Below are 23,161 nucleotides of genomic sequence, written 5' to 3'. Positions count from 1 at the left end.
GTCCTCGTCGTCGTCACTATCATCTAATAACAGCATGTCGTAGACCTGTGGGAACGAGAGGGGAGGGGAACAACAACAACAACACCAACAATAACAAAAAACAACAACAAAAAACAATAACAAACAAAAACAACAACAACAAAAAAACAAAAACAAAGAACAAACAAACAAACAAAAAAGAATATAACAACACCAACACGAATACCAATACTAACAATAACAATAATAACAAAAAACAACAACAATGACAACAACAATAACAATGACATCAACAATGACAACAACAACAACAAAAATATCACTGACAACAACAACAACAACAATAACGACAACAGTAACAGCAACAACAAGAACTACATTAACAACAACAACAAGAATAATAACAATAAACAATAACAGCAAAAATAACACCACCAGCATCACCACCCAAAAAATAATGATAATAACAACATCAGTAACAACAACAACAACAATGAGGATGAAAATGATGATAATGATGACGGTGGTGGTGATGATGATGATGATGATAATGACAGTTACAATGACAATAACATCAGCAGGGGGAACTGGAACACTGCCACTCTGAGAAACACTTCCTGGCTGTCCCCGCTGGGCCCATAGAGGGACATAGATGATGATGATGATGATGATGATGATGATGGCAACAACGACGACTAAGACGATACTATAATAGACAAGGCGCCTGCACCTAGATTCCGCCCATTCCCAGCACAGCAAGCTTTAAAAAAAAAAAACTCTTCGATTCCCTGGAACAATACTCAATTAGCTACAGTCCACAAGCAACAGAAGTCGACTGCTGTTCCGTTCGCTGTGTTTGGGATCGACGTTCCATTATTGCGAAATTCTTTGACCAAGCAAAAGGGTGTTCTCTGTGTTTACCGAAAACATACAGCACAGTGCATGTACGTACAAAAACGTGCCGCGGTTCAGCCTGGTCCGTGATAAAACAACGTGCTGCACGTGCATTGCGATCGATAGCACGGGGAGGGAGAGAGAGAGAGAGAGAGAGAGGGAGATAGGGAGAGGGGAAGAGAGAGGGGGAGACAGGGAGAGAGAGAGGGAGAGAGAGGGAGAGAGAAAGACAGACAGAGAGAGAGAGAGAGAGAGAGAGAGGCAGGGTGACACCGGTGCACGTCCATTTTTAAGATTGGGTAGTCTGACCTTAATGAGCAGGACATCACGTGCACACACACATGCGCATACGCATGCACGGGCACGCGTACACACACACACACACAAGCAAACACAAAAGCACACACACACACACACAAGCAACCCCTCCCCCCTACACACACACACACACACACACAAACGTCATTATCATCACACATCGGTCTCCGGAAGAACCGAGGATGGTGACGCGATGTGCCGTCATCAGTGGGCACACTTGTGGCTCCGGAGCCCAAAGTCTGCAGAAAGCAGGCATGCAGTGAGCTGGCAGGCAGGGGCAGACAACTGTGTGTCGCCCATCTCCAGCCGCTTCAAGGCGCTGGCGGCGGTCTCTTTCTTCTTCCTCATCGGTTGTGGGCTGCAACTCCCACGGTCACTCGCATGCACCGAGTGGGCTTTTACGTATTTGACCGTTTTTACCCCGCCATACTCCTTTTTCGGGGCTGTGCATGCTGGGTATGTTCTTGTTTCCATAATCCACCGAACGCTGACATGGATTACATTATCTTTAACGTGCTATTTGATCTTCTGCTTGCGTATACACACGAAGGGGGTTCAAGCACACTCAGGTCTGCACATATGTTGACGCTGGAGATCGGAAAAATCTCCATCCTCTACCCACCAGGCGCCGTTAACGAGATTCGAGCCCGGGACCCCAAGTTTGAAAGTCCAGCGCTTTAACCACTCGGCTATTGCGCCCGTCGGTCTCTCAAATGTCCTCACTGTGGTGTTAGTCAGGGCAGGCCAGCTACTTGTCTCAGACACTACCAAGCTGTCCAAGCTGCCATGGATGAAGGTTTTCCAAAAGGAGGATGACTTGACGTTTCTGTCACACTCTGGTTAGAAGAACGGACTAGAAACCCTCACCAAAGCCAGTTCGTATCATGAATTATCAACATACACTGTAATGAACCGACAAATATGGTCATATATTGTGTTGATAATTATAGTTGCCAGGGATGATCACGCGCCCTCATTAAAATACAAAACAAAAACAACAACAACAACAACAACAAAAACACAACAAAACAAAACCAAACAAACAAAACAACAACAACAAAAAACAAACAACAAACAACAACAACAACAAACGGAAAGATGGTGGTGGTTTGGATATATTCGTTTACATATCGGGCGTCCCCCCAAAAAAGTGAACCGCTTTTGACAAGTATTTTCTCAGTAATAGAGAAACCGAATTCATTGGAAATTTTCATACCTTAGGGTATCATCAACAAGTCTGCAAAATATCTAAAAGTTCGGATGCAAATTATGCGAGTATTGCCAAATTCAAAACAACATGCAAAAAAAATCCAATATTAGAGCTGCGCAATGTGACCTTCGTCATGTTCATGCCAGCTGCACACACACACACACACACACACACACACACACACACACACACACACACACACACACACACACACTGGTGAGGTGTAGGCCTGTAAATTATCCACCGAAGTATTCAGAGAAAGAATGCCATTGTTTCAGATGAAGCCAATATGCCAGTTCCCAGGCCAGAACTGAATCCCAAAGATCCACAGCACAGATAGACACGTCAGATAACGGACAGCTTGTCAAACGTCATTCTGAAACAGAAGGGAAAGAAAGTAGAACCCCCCTCCCCTCTCCCCACTTCCCAACGCGTTAGCTTTGCCCACGTAAACCCTTGTGAAGGGTCTTCAAGGTCTTAGAAGATTCCAATAGGCCCACTAATTGCTATTGTACTTTGCGTATTTGGTTACCTCAAAGCGGATTTTAACAAGCACAAGAGTCTATTGAAGATTGTCAACGAACTTTGCTGAGAGAGAAATTACTAAAGTCTTGATGTCTGCACTGCTGAGATGGCCAATGGTGTGAGACAACTGAAGGATTAATTTCGAATTTTCTTTGAGGATAATGAACAGTGCAAACCTCCAGTGTCTGAAAGGTTATCGATCTACCGTCAGACCGCCTACATAATCTGTATACAGGAGAGTTGCGAAATGTCAGCTTGAATATTTTACGTCTTCAGTGACCGGGAATGGCGGCAGAGAAACCGAGCACGACAACCCTAGAAAAATATATCGAATTAAAAGTCTTTGGTCTGTGCATAAAGGTTTCAGATTCTTTCTTATTCTTTCGGTGGCAGCAACAGTTTGCTGTTGTCCGAGTCTCGACTGGTACAAGCTTGATATTTTGGTATTTCCATAACCCGCCGAGCTATGACATGGACAACAGAATCTTGAACGTGCATGCTCGATTTTCTGCGTGCATATACAAACGAGTAAGGGGAGGAGGAGGATCAGGAGGAGGAGGAGGAATAATAAGAAGCAGAAGCAGGAGGAAAAGGAGACAGGAGGGAGATGAGGAGTCAGAAGACCAGAAAAAAAAGAGAATAAGAAGAGGAAAGTGATGCTGACTATGACAATGATGACAGACAACGGTGTTCACGACAATGACGATGATAACGATGTTGATGATGATGATGAAAATGATAATGACGTTGACGATGATGCCTTAATGACGGTGGACAGGAAGAAAAAATAGCATGCAATCACCACAACAACAACAACATCAACCACACACCGACAATCAGAACAACCAGAACAACATCTGAAACATCAACAGCAACAATAACCAAGACAACAACAACGGCAACAACAAAAAAACAAACAAACACAAAAACAACAGCACAATAACAACAGAAACAACAACCAAGAGAGCAACAACGACAATAACAACACCAAAACCATCACCACCACCAGATCCACCACCACCCCTACCAACACCACCCCCACCAACATCAAAACCCTTATGTTACAAAATTTTGATAATTTATGGGATGTTCTTTGATAACACTGAAACGTTTAGTCAGTTACGTTGAATCATACTGATGATATAAATTGTTAAAATGAAACGAAATATAAACTTGTGTACAAAGGGGGAGGGGGGCGAGGGGGGGGGGGGGGTCGCGGGGGGGATGGGTGTGTGTGTGTGGGGGGGGGGGACAGGCGGTGTCACTGCATTCGTACAAATCGCTACACTACATCAACTTGGCAGATGCCTGACCAGAAGCATAACCCAACACGCTTAGTCAGGCCTCTTGTGCATGCTTATAAGAATAAGAAGACGGGCGCAATAGCCGAATGGTTAAAGCGTTGGACTTTCAATCTGAGGGTCCCGAGTTCGAATCTCGGTGACGGCGCCTGGTGGGTAAAGGGTGGAGATTTTTCCGATCTCCCAGGTCAAACATATGTGCAGACCTGCTAGTGCCTGAACCCCCTTCGTGTGTATACGCAAGCAAAAGATCAAATACGCACGTTAAAGATCCTGTAATCCATGTCAGCGTTCGGTGGGTTATGGAAATAAGTACATACCCAGCATGCACACCCCCGAAAGCAGAGTATGGCTGCCTACATGGCGGGGTAAAAACGGTCATACACGTAAAAGCCCACTCGTGTATATACGAGTGAACGTGGGAGTTGCAGCCCACGAACAAAGAAGGAGAAGAAGAACAAGAACAAGAAGAATTTTATTATCTCCAACTGGAGAAATTTGGTCAGGTGCATTATCACAACATAGACAAGTAAACAACATGGGGACCATAACTGTAAAAGTCAGCAACAGCTTTTACGAATATTACGAAGACACAAATGTAAAAAAAATATCACATACACCGTTTCATACATACATCCACACACTGCAAGTAATAACTGGTATTCTTAATGTAAAAACAGAAAGAATTAAGAAACATTATGTTGAATATAATTATAAGCATAGCCTACTATATTGCACATTGATTATAACAGACAGATAAGATAAGAATAAAGATAAATTGCTGAAAACCACAACCAGATAATCAGCACCCACCCGCACCCACCCACCCCCCACCCACGCCACACACGCGGTTTACTTGATTAAACAAGAGTAATAATAATATGTTCTCAAATAAAAGTATTTCACATATTCGCTTTTAAAACATTGCAATTAATTATTACATCGTAATTATCAACAGAAATATATTTCGAATATGGACGTTAGCATTAGACACATATTTGTGTACCTATCAGAGTGGATTTCTTATGCAGACATTTACCACAGGACAACACTTTGTTGCAATGGATTCTTTTTCAGTGCGCCAAGTGCGTGCTGCACACTGGGCCTCGGTTTATCGTCTCTCCCGGATGAATTAGACGCTCAGTTTAAACCTTGAGAGAAAGGGCGAGAGCGGAATTCGAAACCAGTCCCTAACGGACTCTGAATTGGCAGATGAGCATCTTAACCATTCTGCCACCTTCCTCCTGAAAAAACTCCTTGTAATAGTATCTTACCCACATGTTTTTCTTTTTACATAATTGATGTGTACATGGTGATAAGTGAATAAGTGAAGGGTGTGTCTTTTTTTTCTTTTTTCTTTTTTTTTTTGCTGACGGGCATTTTATTTTAAGTGAGCCTGGAAAAATTTTTCTGTTTTTGGTTGAAGCAGATAATAAACTATTTCGAATTGAAATGAATTGAATTAAAAAACAAATCAAGACAACCAAAAGATATTTAACCACGTATCTAAGCGTCCTTAATTCAGAAACCTATCTAACCTGCAATTTTTTTGTGCACGAGTAGATAAGTAGATGCTATTTCCTGTTCTCAGTGAATTTCGATTCTGCCTTTGTACGTTATTTTACTCAATTTGATGCGTACTCAGTCACTAAACTAACGTGGCCACTATCTTGCATTTTTCCGTTGCTGGTCCCACAAACCATGAAAATGTTACCAATAGGTGCAATGATTTAGCACGCTAAAACAGGACATTGGCCCAACGTACCTTTTGCACTGTGGGAAACGATAGTTTAGGACGTGGTTTAGGACGCTAAAACAGGGCATCGGCCCAACGTACCTTTTGCACTGTGGGAGACGATAGTTCAGGACACTAAAACAGGACATCGGCCCAACGTACCTTTTGCACTGTGGGAGACGATAGTTCAGGACACTAAAACAGGACATTGGCCCAACGTACCTTTTGCACTGTGGAAGACGATAGTTCAGGACACTAAAACAGGACATTGGCCCAACGTACCTTTTGCACTGTGGAAGACGATAGTTCAGGACACTAAAACAGGACATTGGCCCAACGTACCTTTTGCACTGTGCAGAAGCGGGACACGGAGAAAGGGTGGCAGATCCTGATGTAGTTCTCCAGAGTGATGCCCACCACCAGCCACACGGACAGGAAGCCGAACACGTAGCTGGCAAACACCACCAGCTGTAACACAGGACACACCGTACATATAGCTGTAACACAGGACACACTGTACATATAGCTGTAACAAGGGACACACTGTCCATATAGCTGTAACAAGGGACACACTGTCCATATAGCTGTAACAAGGGACACACTGTCCATATAGCTGTAACACAGGACACACCGTCCATATAGCTGTAACAAGGGACACACTGTCCATATAGCTGTAACAAGGGACACACTGTCCATATAGCTGTAACAAGGGACACACCGTCCATATAGCTGAAACACAGGACACACCGTACATATATAGATGTAAGACAGGACACACTGTCCATATAGCTGTAACACAGGACACACCGTACATATAGCTGTAACACAGGACACACCGTATATATAGCTGGCAAACACCACTAGCTGTAACACAGGACACACCGTACATATAGCTGTAACACAGGACACAATAATTCAGATCAGATAGCCCGTAACGATCGTGATCGTTACTAGATGACAACAACTAACAAAGGGAAAGAACTCCAAACATGTAACTAAGGAAACTAAGAAAACGTAACTCTTAAAGTTAAAGTCTTGAGGTGAAGTTGTCCCTACATTACCCCCCTCCCAGCGCAGTACATAATGTATGGTACGAAGCACAATTAAAACACAGAAAACATCAAAACTGAAACAATTGTCATTGAAATCTTGGAGGGAAGCGGGAGATGCGCCCAGAGCGGGTCGTGACACACGAGGGGTTTTTGACAGGAGACGGTGAACGCACAGTCTGAGTGGGTGCTTTCGTGGCCTTTGCTTCAGAGTTCACTGGCTGTGTCGATGATGGTGGAACTCTAGCACCAGGTGAAAGCACAGTCTTGTTTCCTGTAGTTGTGAGTTGGGTGACGAATGACGAATGACGAATGAGTTGGGTGATCTGACTTGCAGCTAGAGATTGGATGTGATTTGTTAAATCAGCAACTTGTTCAGAAAGAATTTCTACAGCCATGTTCACGTGTCCAGCGTCGGGGTCACCAATTTAGCGTTCTCGAAATTATAAAGCCAAAAGATGCAAGTTGCAATAATAATCTGAAGTTTTTAATAATTCAGATCAGATAGCCCGTAACGATCGTGATCGTTACTTGATGACAACAACCAACAAAGGGAAAGAACTCCAAACATGTAACTAAGGAAACTAAGAAAACGTAACTCTTAAAGTTAAAGTCTTGAGGTGAAGTTGTCCCTACAATAGGAGAGGAAAGTAATTGAAAATAACAAACAAACAAGCCCAAACCCCGCACATATCGACAACACCGCTGTTCCGTGCAGATACCGAGGAACAAGGAAACCTTCACTGACCAGCTGAAGGCAACGCCAGTGTCCCTGTCACATTGACTCTTTCCGTTACCTGTCTTCATGTGTATTCCTCCGTGAAGTGTTCGTCTGGGACTGCAGTGTCAGCAACCAACGACGTTGTGCTCTCTCTGTCTCTCTCTCTCTGTCTCTCTCTGTGTCTGTGTCTGTCTGTCTCTGTCTCTATCTCTGTGTACGTCTGTCTGTCTCTGTCTCTGTGTCTCTCTGTCTCTCTCTGAATGTCTCTCTCTCTGTATGTCTCTCTCTCTCTCTCTCTCCGTATCTCTCACACAGTATGTCTCTCTCTCTCTGTCTCTCTCTGTATATCTCCATGTCTCTCTCTCTTGGTCTCTCCCTCTCTGTCTGTCTCTGTCTCTCTGTCTGTCTCTGTCTCTTTGTCTCTGTCCCTCTTTGTCTGTCTGTCTGTCTGTCTGTCTCTCTGTGGCATGCTTATGACTCCATATAGTATTGTGTTGTGTAGACCCTGTCTAGGGCGGGGCTGGATGTAAAGTTCTTAGCTATTATCCATGAAAATTAAGATTTTTTGTCTCGTCTTGTCTTGTCCTCTCTCTCTCTCTCTCTCTCTCTACACACACACACACACACACACACACATATATATATATATATTATATGCATATATGTATCTTACTCTCTCACCCTGTGTATATAACATATCATAAAGTATTTATGCATATTATGCGTATATACCTGTATGTATTATATGTACAATGTGCATTTATACTTTATGATATATAATATACCGACATTTTCACCCATACTCTCATTTCTCTGGCACACACTCACGCGCAGGAACTTTCGTAACTTTCCCTGCTCTTCTCACACTGACCTACAGGCACCTTACCAAACTCCGTGGATTTTCACACACACACACACACACACACACACACACACACACACACACACACACACACACGCACACACACACACAGAGGCACACACACAGTCACATACACGGATACACACACACACACACACACATGCTCTCTCAAACACACACTCTTTTGAGTACGCACGCATGCGCACACGCACAACTGCACGGAGGGAGGGAGGGAGAGAGAGAGAGAGAGAGATGATGATGATGATGATGGCGAGAAGAGAAGGGTGGAAGGTTACGAACAACAACAAAAACAACAAAAAATAATAACAAGAAAAAAACCCAACAAAAACAAACAAACAACCCCCCCCACAATCTACACTAAGCTACCACATCCCCCTCCCCTCCCAAGAAAGCCATTCCTTGTTCCCCTTCCCGTTACCCACAGGATCTCCATCCGAAAGGCGACAGACCGTCCGACGTCCGTGACAGACAAGATGAACAAGCAGTCAGCCCTGGAGTCTGGGGAATGCCAGACACATGGCCAAGTAATGAGCGTCCAACAGCCACACACGCTGTGTCGGCTGCACCTTGGAAATGGAAGCAGTGCGAGGCAAAGCAAAGCGCCTGTCAATTTACGGATGGCCTGGTGCCGTTGTTGTTGTTGTTGTTGTCTCGTTCGTCATTTATCAGATGGATTCCCCCGTCTCCTCGACGGAGGCGGCAGTACGTCGCAGGTCCTCCAGTCCTCCGTAGAGCTTCCGGGCCGCTGGGATTGGGTCGGGCCAGCTTTTCTCTCGGAGCGCTTGGTGGAGCGGGCAGGACTGCAGCAGATGTTCTGTTATCTGGCTGCCTGTTCTGCAGGGGCACTGCTCTGTGTCGCCGATACGGAGTTTCGTGTATAGGTTGTGTTTCAGGCGGTTGCGGCCTGTCCTGAGTCTGAAAATGGCTATCTGCTCTCAACGAGTCTGCAGGTAGTATGGGTCTGCTCTGTTGTGGCGTAGATGCTGCTGCTTCCACTGCCTGGTGCCGTTTATATCTGGGCTCTCTCGACCCAGATCACCTTCAGCTCTTGTGCCTACCTGTCAGCTGAGGATTAATTGCCCAAGTGGACGTGCTGCTTGTGAGGACGATCGGCTTCGTAGTTGTGTTTACACAGCAGCAACAGAAGCAACAGCAACAGAAACAGCAGCAAAAACAATGCAGACAGACGGACAATAATTAACGGACTGACACAAAAGCATGCCGCATTTTGGGAATATTTTGGCTTTGCACGAATCTAAACAGCGCTTGTAAAACAAGAAAGAAGACTGACTTTGTTTCTGTATATTTTGTCGCAGTTTTGCTTATTATTATCTTTATCCAGGTATGTTTCTTTCTGGGGCCACCCCGTTTCGTCAATGCCATTGTCACTGTGTTGCAGTCAATCCATTATGAAGCAGAATCTATTTGGAGACCTCTTTGTTGTGACCTGAACGCAATGATCAAATATTTCATTTTGCATTGGCAAAAAGTAGATATACTTTACTCCTTACATCACTCCTTTGGAATCCGAATCATGAATCCCATTGCAGCACATATCTAGGGTTTAAAACAAAACACAATTTACAGATCGGAAAAAGCACGATCACACATGAGGATGGAAAGGTCTCGAAACAAAATATCTTTGTACGTTTATGGCAACGTTTACTGATAAATATGTATCGTGCATTTGACTTCAAATCAGAAAAAAAATGTTAAATGTGTCCTTTCGTCTTCTATGAAAAAAGTTTAATACTTCTTTTTTTATAACTTTTACACTGGTATAATTTTTTTCATTGTGAGATGATAAAGTTATTACCTTATGTTTTCAGTGAATCCAACTGAGGCAGAACTGGGATTACTGGGACCGATTTGATATCAACTGTGCGTTAACAATGTATTTGTATCATACATAAATATGAAATAATATAAATAGTTACATAGATGAATGAATAGACAGATAAATGAATGAATAAACAGATAGATAGATAGATAGATAGACAGACAGATAGATAGATAAATAGATAGATAAATGAATGAATAAAGAGAGAAAGAAAGAAAGAGAAAGAAGAAGATAAACTAAATAATTAAATAAATGAAACTGAAACTGAACTAAAACTGGAGGGTCATTGTTCGAGGTGGAACACACAAATAACGTGGTCCTTCATTGGGCTTCTTCGTTGTCTGAGAGAACAGCAAAGAACTGTGTCGCCGGTGAGACTCGTTCTGATCGATCGCCTTGGTATAGATATTCATCTGAGAAAGATTTGATGAAAAAAAAAGGAGAAAGATCTGACAAAAGGAACACAGAGAAAGAACGAGGGAAAAAAAAGCAACAGAGAAAGCAAAGAAAGAAAGAAAGAAATGAAAGAAATGAAACTACAGAACAAACGGAATGGAGGAAGACAGAAAAAGAGAAGAAAGAAAGGAAGAAGGAAGGGGAAGGAAGTAGCGATCAATTTAATGAGCAAGAACATCGGAAGAATATCGGATGAATAGAAGGTGAGAGAGGAGAAGAAGAAGAAGAAGAGAAGGAGGAGGAGAAGAAAAAGAAGAGGAGGAGAAGAAGAAGAGGAGGAGGAGGAGAGGGAGGAGAAGAAGAAGGAAGAGGGGGAGGAGGAGGAGGAGAAGAAGAAGAAGAAGTAGAATAAGAAGAGAAGGAGAAGAAGAAGAAGAGAAGAAGAGAAGAAGAAGAGGAGGAGGGGGAGGAGAACAGGAGGAGAAGGAAGAGGAGGGGGAGAAGAAGAAGAGGAGGAAGAAGGAGGAGGAGGAGGAGGAGAAGGTTGATGAGGAGGAGGAGAAAAAGAAGAAGAGGAGGGGTAGGAGGAGAAGAAGAAGAGGAGGAAGAAGAAGGAGGAGGAGGAGAAAAAGAAGAAGAAGAAGAAGAAGAAGAAGAAGAAGAAAAGAAGGTTGAGGAGGAGGAGAAGAAGAGGAGGAGGAGGAGGAAGCGGGGAGAGGGAGGAAAGAGAGCAGAACAAAAGCAAGGGCAGAGCAAGAAAGGGAGGAGGAGAGTAACTGCGAGGACTCTTCATCTGCCAGCACAGAGAGTTCCTGAGGGTGTGGGTTTGAATCCCGCTTTCACCCTTTCTCCCAGATTTGACTGGAAAATCAAACTGAGCGTCTGGTCATTTGGATGAGGCGACAAACCGAGACCCCGTGTGCAGCACGCACTTGTCGCACTGGAAAAGAACCCATGGAAAGAGAGCGCTGTCCTCTGTGGAAGAAATCCACTCTGATAGGTACAGAAATACATGTGCATGCATTCGAGGCCTGACTAAGCGCGTTGGGTTTTGCTGCTGGTCAGACATATGCCAAATAGAATATGGTGCGGTGTATATGGATTTGTCCGAACGCAATGAAGCCTCCTTGATAAACTGAAAACTGAAAATCTTCATCATGCATTTTACGTCCCCATAGCAAGTAGATCAACAGAGAGGAGAGAGTGTCAATGTTGCATTTCCCATCCTTCATCTGAATTGCTCAAAGCAGCGCGGGTTTTTTTGTAGGGGACTTCATTTTGGAAGGGAAACATAAACTACGCCTATCTACAATCAGTGAAACAAAGTTATGGGCCCCTGGAGATGCAGAGTACTGCTTCATCTTCTTGAAATAGATAACTTTTTTTTTTCTTTTTAAAGAAATGTGAACAGTAAAAAAGATAACACGAAGGCAATTACGAACGATAGACAGAAAAGAAAACTAGCAGAAAAGACCACTGAATAATGGATTGTGAGAAGAGTGTAATAAAAGAAAAGATGAAGGAAGGAAGGAAGGAAAGATTGCGAATGATGAGGTGATGAAAGAGGGGAAGGAATAAGAAGGAATAAGAGAATATAAGTATCGGAAGAAGAAGAAAGAAAGAAGGGGAAGACGAAGAAGAAGAAGAAGATTGATTGATTGATTGAATCTTTAATGGGTAAAGAATTAGGCATAGTAAAGGCCTTTTTATAATTCTGCCCATTTAACGACACAAAACATAAAAATAAAGAACGACACAAAACATAAAAACAAAGAAATAAATTGAAATAAAATAAAATAATAAGAAAGACGAATAAGAATAGTAAACGGAATAGTCTATTAAAGGTAACAAAGCGATGAAAACTGGTTCATTACTTGTACGTACGTACGTACTTCCACACACACACACACACACACACACACACACACACACACACACACACACACACACACACACACACACACACACAATTATAAAACAAGCAAACAAAGACATACGTACACATTCACGCCCACAACACTCAAACACACACAAACACACACACGCACTTACTGTTCACACATACACATACATTCAATTTTTCATTCATCATGGCATGGCACAAGAAGAAGAAGCAGAAGAAGAAGAAGAAGGACGACGAGGAGGAGGAGGGGGAGAAGAAGAAGAAGAAGAAGAAGAAGAGCACGACCAAGCTGACAGAAGGAGGAAGAAGGGAAGAATGAAAAGTAAAAGGCGGATGTGGTAGAGACAAGACGAGGGGGAAGGGGGAGGGGGGGGGGGGAGGGAGGAGGGGTGGTGGTGGAGGTGTGGATCAGAAAGCAGACCAGAAAGATGAAGACCAGGAGATGCAGGAGACGGAAGGAGCAGAGGAGGAGGAGGAGGAGGAGAAGAAGGAAGAAGGAGCAAAACCATGTCAGACAGTGTCAGGAGAAATGGGCGAGGGAAAAGAGACGACCCAGACAGACACGAACATGAACAACAACAAAACCCTGGGTGAGAACGGGAGGCATTCTTCATTCTTTCCAGCAACAGCGGCCAAGGAGGTAAAAAGAATAACAACGTTGTTCTCCTCGTCAATCATCTGAATCGTCACACCCGCCCCAAGCCTCACAAACAAACAAAACAAAGAAAAGCAAACGAGCAATGAACACGTTCACCTTCACTAAGTTTATCAGTTCCGGTCTGAACAAAGCTTTTCAGTGCCGGAGATCCGTTTTCAAGAACGATACCGAAGCAACAGACACGGAATGAAAGAAGGAAGCTGGAAGGGATGAATAATAGAACGAAAGAATGAAAAAAAAAGAAGAAAAAAGAATAGAAAAGAAAGATATGGGTTAAGAAATTGCACGAGATAGATAGATAGATATATAGATAGATAGATAGATAGATAAATAGATAGATAGATAGATAGAACGAGAGAGAGAGAGAGAGGGGGGGGAAAGCGAGTGAGAGAAAGAGAGAGACAGAGAGAGACAGAGAGAGAAAGAGTAAAGAAAGGGAAAAACGGAAGAAAGAAGAGATGAAAGAGGGTGAGAAAAAGAAGATGAAGAAGAAGAACAACAACAACAACAACCGGAATAATAATAAGAAAAACAAGAAGAACAAGAACAGGGAAGAGGAGGAGATGAGGAGGAGGAGGAAGAGGAGGGCGGGGGAAGGAGAACAAAATGAAACAAAGAAAGAGGAAGAGGAGAGGAGGAGGAAGAGGAGGAGAGGAGGAGGAATGAGGAGGAGGAGGAAAGGAGGAGGAGGACAGGAGGAGGAAGAGGAGGAGGAGGAAAGGAGGAGAGGAGGAGGAAGAGGAGGAGAGGAGGAGGAGGAGAGAAGGAGGAGGAGGAGGAAAGGAGGAGGAGGAAGGGAGGAGGAGGAGGAGAGGAGGAGGAGGAAACGAGGAGGAGAGAAGGAGGAGGAGGAAAGGAGGAGCAGGAGGAGAGGAGGAAGAGGAAGAAAGGAGGAGAGGAGGATGAAGAGGAGGAGGAGGAAAGGAGGAGGAGGAAGAGGAGGAGGAGAGGAGGAAGAGGGGGAAAGGAGGATGATGATGAGGAGGGTGGGGGAAGAAGAACAAAATGAAACAAAGAAAGAGGAGGAGGAGGAGGAGGAGAAAGTCATGTGGAGGGGGTGGATAAGGAGTGAAGGGGGGGGGGGGGGGTGAAGAAGAAAGGGAAGGGGGGGGGGGAGGGGGGATCGAGGCATCAGAAGAGGATGACGATAAGGAAGAGGAAGAGGAGAACAGAAAGAGGAAGAACACGGACACACAAACAAACAAACAAAAGAAGAAGTGGACTGAATCTTCGGAGGATTCTTTAGCATCCATTCAAGACTCAACAGCAGCAGCTAGGGAGACAAGCGACTAACAGAGATTGTCTCTTATATCTGTCATCTGAAGCGCTTAAAAACGGGCAGATTTATTTCATTCTATTGTGCATATTTTTGCTTTAAAAAAAAATGTTTTATTTTTCTTTGCAGGGATGGAAAATACAAACATCATGGGACTTAGGGAATTTCCCCATGTCGGCAGAGAAGAATAAAGTTCCGTGTCACCAGATGAACACGCAACCGGGCAATATCATCAACGCAGACAAATAATGTTAAAATAACAAACTATAAAAAGACAGAAGAAAAAACAACAACAAAAGAAGCGCACCAAGAAAGAAATGAAGGAAAGGGCTGAATGATGGAATGAGGGACGAAAGAAAGAAACAACAGAATGAAAGCAGAAAGCAAGGATGAACCGAATGAGAAAGACACACACACACACACACACACACACACACACACACACACACACACACACACACACACGCACACACACACACACACACACACACACACACACATACACACAAATAGATCGATCGATCGATCGATAGATAGAACAAATGAAAATAGTATCCATCAAACGCAATTCTTTCAGAAGAAACTATTATCAAATAATTGACATAACGAGAAAGAGGAAGAGGAGGAAGAGTAAGAGGAGAAGGAGAAGGAGGAGGAGGAAGAGGATGAAGAAGAGGAGAAAGAGCGGGAGGAGAAGACGAGGAGAAAGAGCAGGATGAGAAGAGGAGAAGAGGAGAAAGAACAGGAGGAGAAGAGGAGAAGAGGAGAAAGAACAGGAGGAGAAGAGGAGAGGAGGAGAAAGAACAGGAGGAGAAGAGGAGAAGAAAGAGCGGGAGGAGAAGAGAAAGAAAGGAGGAGAAAGAGCGGGAGGAGAAGAGGAGGAGAGGAGGAGAAAGTGCGGGAGGAGAAGAGGAGAAAGAGCGGGAGGAGAAGAAGAGGAGAGGAGGGGAAAGAGCAGGAGGAGAAGAGGAGGAGAGGAGGAGAAAGAGCGGCAGGAGAAGAGGAGGAGAAAGAGCAGGGAGGAGAAGAGGAGAGGAGGAGAAAGAGCGGGAAAGAGAAGAGGAGGAGAGGAGGAGAAAGAGCGGGAGGAGAACAGGAGAGGAGGAGACAGACAGATGACAGGACAGAATCAGCTGACAAACGTAAGCATGACCCTGCACTGGTGACACACACTGAAAAACAAACCACCCCACATAGCGACGTCATGACAAACTCTGCAGGCGAAGCGAAGCAGGCATCAGGGACGGCACGCAGAACAACACGTGCACAGTCCACAAAGACCAGAAGTCATTCTTGCACGAGCAGTGCAGTCAAACGACAATCCACACTACATGAAACCACAGCCAGAGGAGAAGAGGAGAGGAGGAGAAAGAGCCGGAGGAGAATAGGAGAGGAGTAGAGGAGAAAGAGCAGGAGGAGAAGAGGAGAAATAACAGGAGAAGAAGAGGAGAGGAGGAGAAAGAACAGGAGGAGAAGAGGAGGAGAAAGAGCGGTAGGAGGAGAAGAGGAGAAATAACAGGAGGAGAAGAAGAGGAGAGGAGAAGAAAGAGCAGGAGGAGGAGAGGAGGAGAAAGAGCGGAGAGGAGAAAGAGAGAGAGAGAGAGAGAGAGAGACAGAGAGAGAGAGAGAGACAGAGAGACAGAGAGAGAGAGAGAGAGAGAGAGAGAGAGAGAGAGACGGACTGACAAAAAGCCTGTTGAATAAATCTTTGGGAAATTCTTTCAATATCAAGCCCCGACAGCAGCAGTTACAGTTACCGATAAACAGTGTTCTAGTTTTGTTTGTTTGGTTGGTTGTTTGGTTGGTTTGTTTTTTTTTTACTTCCATCATCTGAGGTGTTAGAAACTTGCAGATTTATCTTAGTGTCTCATGTCTGTTTATTTGATTTTCTTTGCAGGGACAGAAAAAAAACATCCACAACGCGATACTTCACTGAACTTCTTCATGTCAGGCAGGAAGACCGGAGTTTTCTGTAGCCAGAGAAACACGCATGTGACTCATTTCCTTGCCATGGATAAAACTCAGGCCAAGAAGATAACCAAGAGCAAAAGACAGAAGAAAGAAGGAGAGAAGTGGTTTGGAGAAAGACATGAAAGAAAGAACTGGAGTGTGGAACGAGGCGAGAAAGAAACAGAAGGAGGAAAGTGGAATGCATGAAATGAGGATTTGTATGCAAATGAATAAAAAAAAAGAAAAAAAAAGGGGGTAAAATACACAGCATTTAAAAACCGCAATTATTTCACAGAGAAAAGCCAACTGTTAAGGAAAAAGGGGGTGATAGGAGGAGGCAGAGAAAACGGGGGAAGAGGAGGAGGAAGAGGAGGAAGAAGAGGAAGAGGAGGAAGAGGAGGGGGAAGAGGACGATGTTGACAAATTCCGGATGACAAAGACATGAAAGAATAGATAGATAGATAGATAGATAGATAGATAGATAGATAGATAGATAGATAGATAGATAGATAGATAGATAGATAGATAGATAGATGAAAAAGTGAGATAATGAGATAGTAAATTAATGAGACAGATACAGAAAGGACAGACAGACACAGAGAGAAGGAGGAGAAAGAGGAAGAGGAGACGGAGGAAGAGAAGGAGGAAGAAGAAGAGGAGGAGGAAGAGGAGACAAATTGCTTGTAAAAAGTGTTGTGGAAGATTGGATAGATAGATAGATAGATAGATAGATAGATAGATAGATAGATAGATAGATAGATAGATAGATAGATTAGATACATAATAAAATAGCGAGTGAATTATTGAGAAAGGTACAAAAAGAGACAGACAAAGAGAGACAGTTTCAGTTTCAGTTTCACTTTCTCAAGGAGGCGTCACTGCGTTCGGACAAATCCATACACGCTACACCACATCTGTTGAGCAGATGCCTGACCAGCAGCATAACCCAACGCGCTTAGTCAGGCCTTGAGTGCATGCTTACATATTTGTGTACCTATGAAAGTGGATTTCATTTTACGTAATTTCGCCAGAGGACAACACTCTCGTTGCCATGGGTTCTTTTTCAGTGCGCCAAGTGCGTGCTGCACACGGGACCTCGGTTTATCGTCTCATCCGAAAGACTAGACGCTCAGTTTGATTTTCCAGTCAAACTTAGGAGAAAGGGCGAGAGCGGGATTCGAACCCACACCCTCACGGACTCTCTGTATTGGCAGCTGAGAGAGCAAAGAGAGACAGCCAGTGAACAGAGACGGAGAGAAAGAGAGACAGACAGAGACACAGGGATATGTGTGGGTTGCGTGTGTGGGTGTGCTCGTGCGTGCGTGCGTGCGTTTGTGTGTGTGTGTGTGTGTGTGTGTGTGTGTGTGTGTGTGTGTGTGTGTGTGTGTGTGTGTGTGTGTTTAAAAGAAATGAAAGAATATAAGCGCAGTGGAGAAGACGGAGTAGGAGGAGGAGGAAGAGGAGGAGGAGGAAAACAATGGCACAGAACGTGAGCAATAAGAAACGTGAAGCCATCCAGCGTTCGCCATTCAATCTGCGATAGGAGAGCACATATTGGAACAAAAAAAAAAAGGAAAAAAAAAAACAACAACCAAAAAACGAAAAAAACACCACACCTAAAACGCGAGCTTGCCTAACACGTGAATCGGTCTGAGAAGTGAATAATTAAAATTTTTAAAAAGTGAAAATAAAAAGAAAAAAAGAAGCCTAAACAAAGCGAAGCATGCCTTTCCCCGTGAATCGGTTTCGGGAGTGATTATGATGATGATGATAGTAATGATGACGATAATGATGACGATGATGGTGATAAGAAGAAGAAGAAGAAGAAGAAGAAGAAGAGGAGGAGGAGGAGGAGGAGGAGGAAGAAGAAGAAGAAGAAGAAGAAGAAGAAGAAGAAGAAGAAGAAGAAGAAGAAGAAGAAGAAACAAAGAAGAAACAAAGCGAAGCACAACAACCAAAATTGGACGTCCGTGTATGCCTGCTATTGTGATGGTAAACACAAGAAGAAGAAGAAGAAGAGGAAGAAGCGACAACTACAGTAAACACACACACATATTCTTAAAAGATCTTTCAAGAATGAAAACATAAGCATACACATAATATCAATATCATATGATAGTCTCGTTTCACCAGTACTAACGTATGGAGCAGAAATATGCTTCCCCACTTGTGAAAAAGCAGATGATACTTTTACCTTTGACAAACTATATAACCATTGTCTCATGAAAACTTTCCTCATGAGCATGTTCATTTAAACTTTTTTAGACAAATATTCGGAGTCCACAAAAAAAGCCACAAATTTAGCAATACTTGGTGAAATAGGTAAATACCCCTTAAGTTTAAATGTGATTTGTCAAATAATAAAATTTTGTTTTCACATAACACAGGCACGTGCGAATTCGTTTATCAAAATTGTGTATGATGACACGCTTACAGAGGAAGCAAAACAACGAACATTGGATCAATTTCGTTGAAATTATATTGCAGAATCTTGGTTTAAGACACGTTTGGAATAATCAGTCAACATTCAATATTCATAGTCATGTTATAATGAATAAACTAGAATATGGATATGTTTTATTCTGGAAGAGAAACAAATCTGAAAATAAATCTAAACTACTATTTTATAATAGTATTACTCATGAATACAGAACCGAACCTTATTTGCTTGAAGGATATTTTAATTATAACCAGAAACAATCATTGTGCAAATTAAGAATATCCTGTCATGATTTAGCAATAGAAAAAGGCAGATATTTCAACATCCCAAAAGAAAGGAGACTATGTTTACAATGTCAAACAATAGAGGATGAATATCATTTCTTAGATGACTGCGAGTTATACAACGAAATTAGAATAGATTTCATACAAAAAATTAAAGAATACCTTCCAAATATTATTAAACCCAGTCAGTTAATACTGGAAGACAAACCTGTGGGACTGTTTGGGAAATTTGTCAGTAACTGCTGCCATAAACGCCATAGCGTGCAGGAGTGATTCATTCTCTTGGTCAATATTCATCTATTATTTTGTTTTGCAAATTGTTGACGAATGTCTGATTACAGGAACGTAACCAAACAGAGAAACTGAAGTCATTTCATGCTGAAGAAAAGAAGAGTGCAGCTGGTGATCAATTCAGTTCCATCATAGAGTGTCAATATTTTTCTGATGTTCATAAAGATTCTCACCCAGTACGTCCAAAATGTGTATTGTCATTTTGTTTTTTTGCAGTCAAACGGACATATTTAAAGAATTCATTAAAACTTTCAATGATGATGTGCATTTAGATATGGGTATGTGCGCACTCATTAGAAATGAATGCAGACGTTCAGAGAAGTCTAGATGCGTTTTGAATTGTATTGTTTTTTTTCAAAATTGTCCGTGCCCCAGAATGGGTCAGTGCTCGGCACGTATATCACGCGTGCATAGTGACGTGACTGATGACGTCATCAGAAGAAGGGGAAATAACTCTGGAAGGCTGAAAATTCACACAGAATATCTAGAGTGGTATTCTCCAGACCATTTTCTCAGTTTTAGGCTTAGTGCTTTGGATATTGTTTTATAACCTGAAACACCACTTTCTACTGGTTTACCCCTGGCGGTGAAGGGGAAATTGTGGGAAAAAAGAAGAAGAAAAAAGAAGACAACAACAGCAGCAACAACAACAAGAACAAAAGGAAAAGAAGAAATCTAAACAACATTGCCACACCAGACTGATCGGTCTCCGTTTTGACGTTGACGTGAAAACAGGGCAATATCGATCTCCCACATCCCCTATATCAACAGCAGCCTGACGAATCCTTCCTGGCAAGAAGAACAATAACAAGACCAATAGCGAGAAGAAGAAGAAGGAGGAGGAGGAAGAGGATGATGAGAGAAACGGCAAGAAAATAACAATAGCGAGAAGAAGAAGAAGAAGAAGAAGGACGAGGAGGAGGAGGAGGAAGAGAGAAACAGCAAGAAAATAACAATAGCGAGAAGAAGAAGAAGAAGAAGAAGAAGAAGAAGAAGGAGGAGGAGGAGGAGGGAAACAGCAAGAAAATAACAATAGCGAGAAGAAGAAGAAGAACGAGGAGGAGTAGGAGGAGGAGGAGGAGGATGACAGAAAAGGTCAGAAAATAACAATAGTGAGAAGAAGAAGAAGAAGAAGAAGAAGAAAGAAGGAAGACGAGGTGGAGGTAGAGAAGGAGAAGGAGGATAGAAACGGCAAGAAAATGATAGAAGGAATGACGAGCAATCTTTCTTACTGATTCTTTACTATACACTCACACGGAAGCAGCAGAAAAATCAAGGGAAAGAGAGGACTGTCTGTCTCGTCAATCAAACGGAATCGCTTTTGGATCAAACACGAAATCATGCCCTTCGTAAAGGCCATCTCACAAAATAGGAAATCATGAATAACGCTCAATTTCGACTTTAATTATTAAGAATTATTTTCTCTTAGAAATAGGGTGTTATCCGAAAGACAAACATGTAAATAAGCGATTGGTTTGCTGATATGCTTTCAATTGTAGGGCCTGAAAAAAGAACAGAGAAGGAAGAAAACGATAAAAACGAAAGGAAAAGAATGGGATTGACGGTGTAGATAGTGAGCAACAGAGAAGAAGAAGAAGAAGAAGAAGAAGAAGCAGAAGGAGGAGGAGGAGGAGGAGGAGAAAGAAGAAGGAGAATAATGGGAAAATAGGAACAGGAACAACAGCAAGATAGAAGGAGAGAGAGAGAGAGAGAGAGAGAGAGAGAGAGAGAGAGAAGGTGGAGGAGGTGGAGGAGGTGCAGGAGGAGAAGGAGGTGGAGGAGATGGAGGAGGAGAAGAAGGAGGTGGAGGAGGAGAAGGAGGTGGGGGGAAGAGGAGAAGGAGGAAGAGAAGGAGGAGGAGGAAGAGGGGGAGGAGGAGGAAGAGAAGGAGGAGGAGGAGGAGGTAGAGGAGGAGAAGGAGGAGGTGGAGGAGGAAGAAGAGGAGGAGGAGGAGGAAAAAGACAACAACATAAAGAATGAGAACAATCAGAAGCATCTCTCTCTCTCTCTGTCTGTCTGTCTGTCTGTCTGTCTGTCAGTCGTCCCCTGTCTCTGTCAGGTCTACAGAGTTTCTCTAGTTTTCTGTTCATATGTGTTGTGAACATGTTGTCTTTCATCTTTCTGATTTAATTAAGAGTTACGCGTGCGCGTGAACGACAGGTTTGTAAGCTGTTTGATTTGTCTCTGCACCAATTTAATTTATTATTATTATTATTATTATTATTATTATTATTATTATTATTATTATTATTATTATCAAATAGCATTGGTAGTAAGTAGAAGTAGTAGTAGTAGTCGTAGTAGTAAGTAGTATTGTTCAACCACCTTGTTTTTCATCATTATCATCCTTAGAAACAGCAGCTGAATCGATACAATAGATGTGAATGTACACAAATAGATGAACATCTGTGTCTGTCCGGTGTCTGTCTGTCGGTCTGTCTCTCTTTGTGTCTCTCCGTCTTGTCTGTAAGTTTGTTTTGTCTGTGTCTACCTGTCTGTTTTTTTTTCCCTCTATCTCTGTTTGTCTCTGTCTGTAGGTCTCTGTATCTGTCTGTCTGTGTGTCTGTTTCTGTCTGTCTGTGCCTCTCTCTCTCTTTGTCTCTCTCTTGATATATTGACGTCCACAACAAAATGGGACAAGGTATTTTCTGCTCCATGGAGTGTGTCCTCTAAGTGGTATTACCGTAATGCTCCTCATCCTTATCCCCACTCCCCATACACACACACTCACACTCAAACCACCCCTTACCCTCACCCCTACACACACACAAACTCACACCCACCCCTCACCCCTCACCCTCACCCCTACACCCCTACACATACACTCACACCCACATCCACCCCCTCACCCTCACCCACCCACCCATACACACACACACACACACACACACTCACCCTCACCTCACCCCTAACCCCACACCCCTACACACACACTCACACCTACACCCACCACACCACCCTCACCCACACCCCTACACACACACTCACACCTACACCCACCACACCACCCTCACCCACACCCCTACACACACACTCACACCTACACCCACCACACCACCCTCACCCACACCCCTACACCCCTACACACAAACTCACGCCTACACCCACCACCTCACCCTCACCCTTCTACCCCATACCCACAGACTCACCCTGACCCCCTCACCCTCACCCCTACACACCTACACACACAGCCTCACTCTCACCCCCTCACCCTCACCCACCCACCCCATACACACAGACTCACCCTCACCCCCTCATCCTCACCCCTACACACCTACACACACAGCGGCATCAGTGGACCAACACAAACAAGCGGACCCAACATGAACGTGACAGGATAAAAGAGATCCACAGAGAGGACTGGCTCACTGGGTGGGGGAGACATTAACGGATATCACAGTTTGTCTCTCGGGAAGCGAGGATGATGATTCGTTGTGCCATCACTAATGAACCTCAACGGTGGACACACATGTTGCTTCGTCACCCAATGTCCGAAGCACACAAACGG

The 23,161-nt window shown here is 43.4% G+C and overlaps 1 protein-coding gene across 1 annotated transcript in view; it reads right to left on the bottom strand.

Annotated features, from left to right (window-relative positions):
* The window catches only part of LOC143288733 (uncharacterized), a 108,703-nt gene that overhangs the window by 20,665 nt on the left and 64,877 nt on the right, over positions 1 to 23,161 (bottom strand). Inside the window, exon 4 of the mRNA XM_076597359.1 lies at positions 6,305 to 6,430. Within this exon, the coding sequence (XP_076453474.1) occupies positions 6,305 to 6,430 (126 nt within the window). The remainder of the gene's footprint in view (positions 1 to 6,304; positions 6,431 to 23,161) is intronic.

This window comes from Babylonia areolata, chromosome 13 (genome assembly GCF_041734735.1).
Source record: "Babylonia areolata isolate BAREFJ2019XMU chromosome 13, ASM4173473v1, whole genome shotgun sequence".
Taxonomy (NCBI): Eukaryota; Metazoa; Mollusca; class Gastropoda; order Neogastropoda; family Buccinidae; genus Babylonia; species Babylonia areolata.
This window is presented reverse-complemented; position numbering and strand designations above follow the sequence as displayed.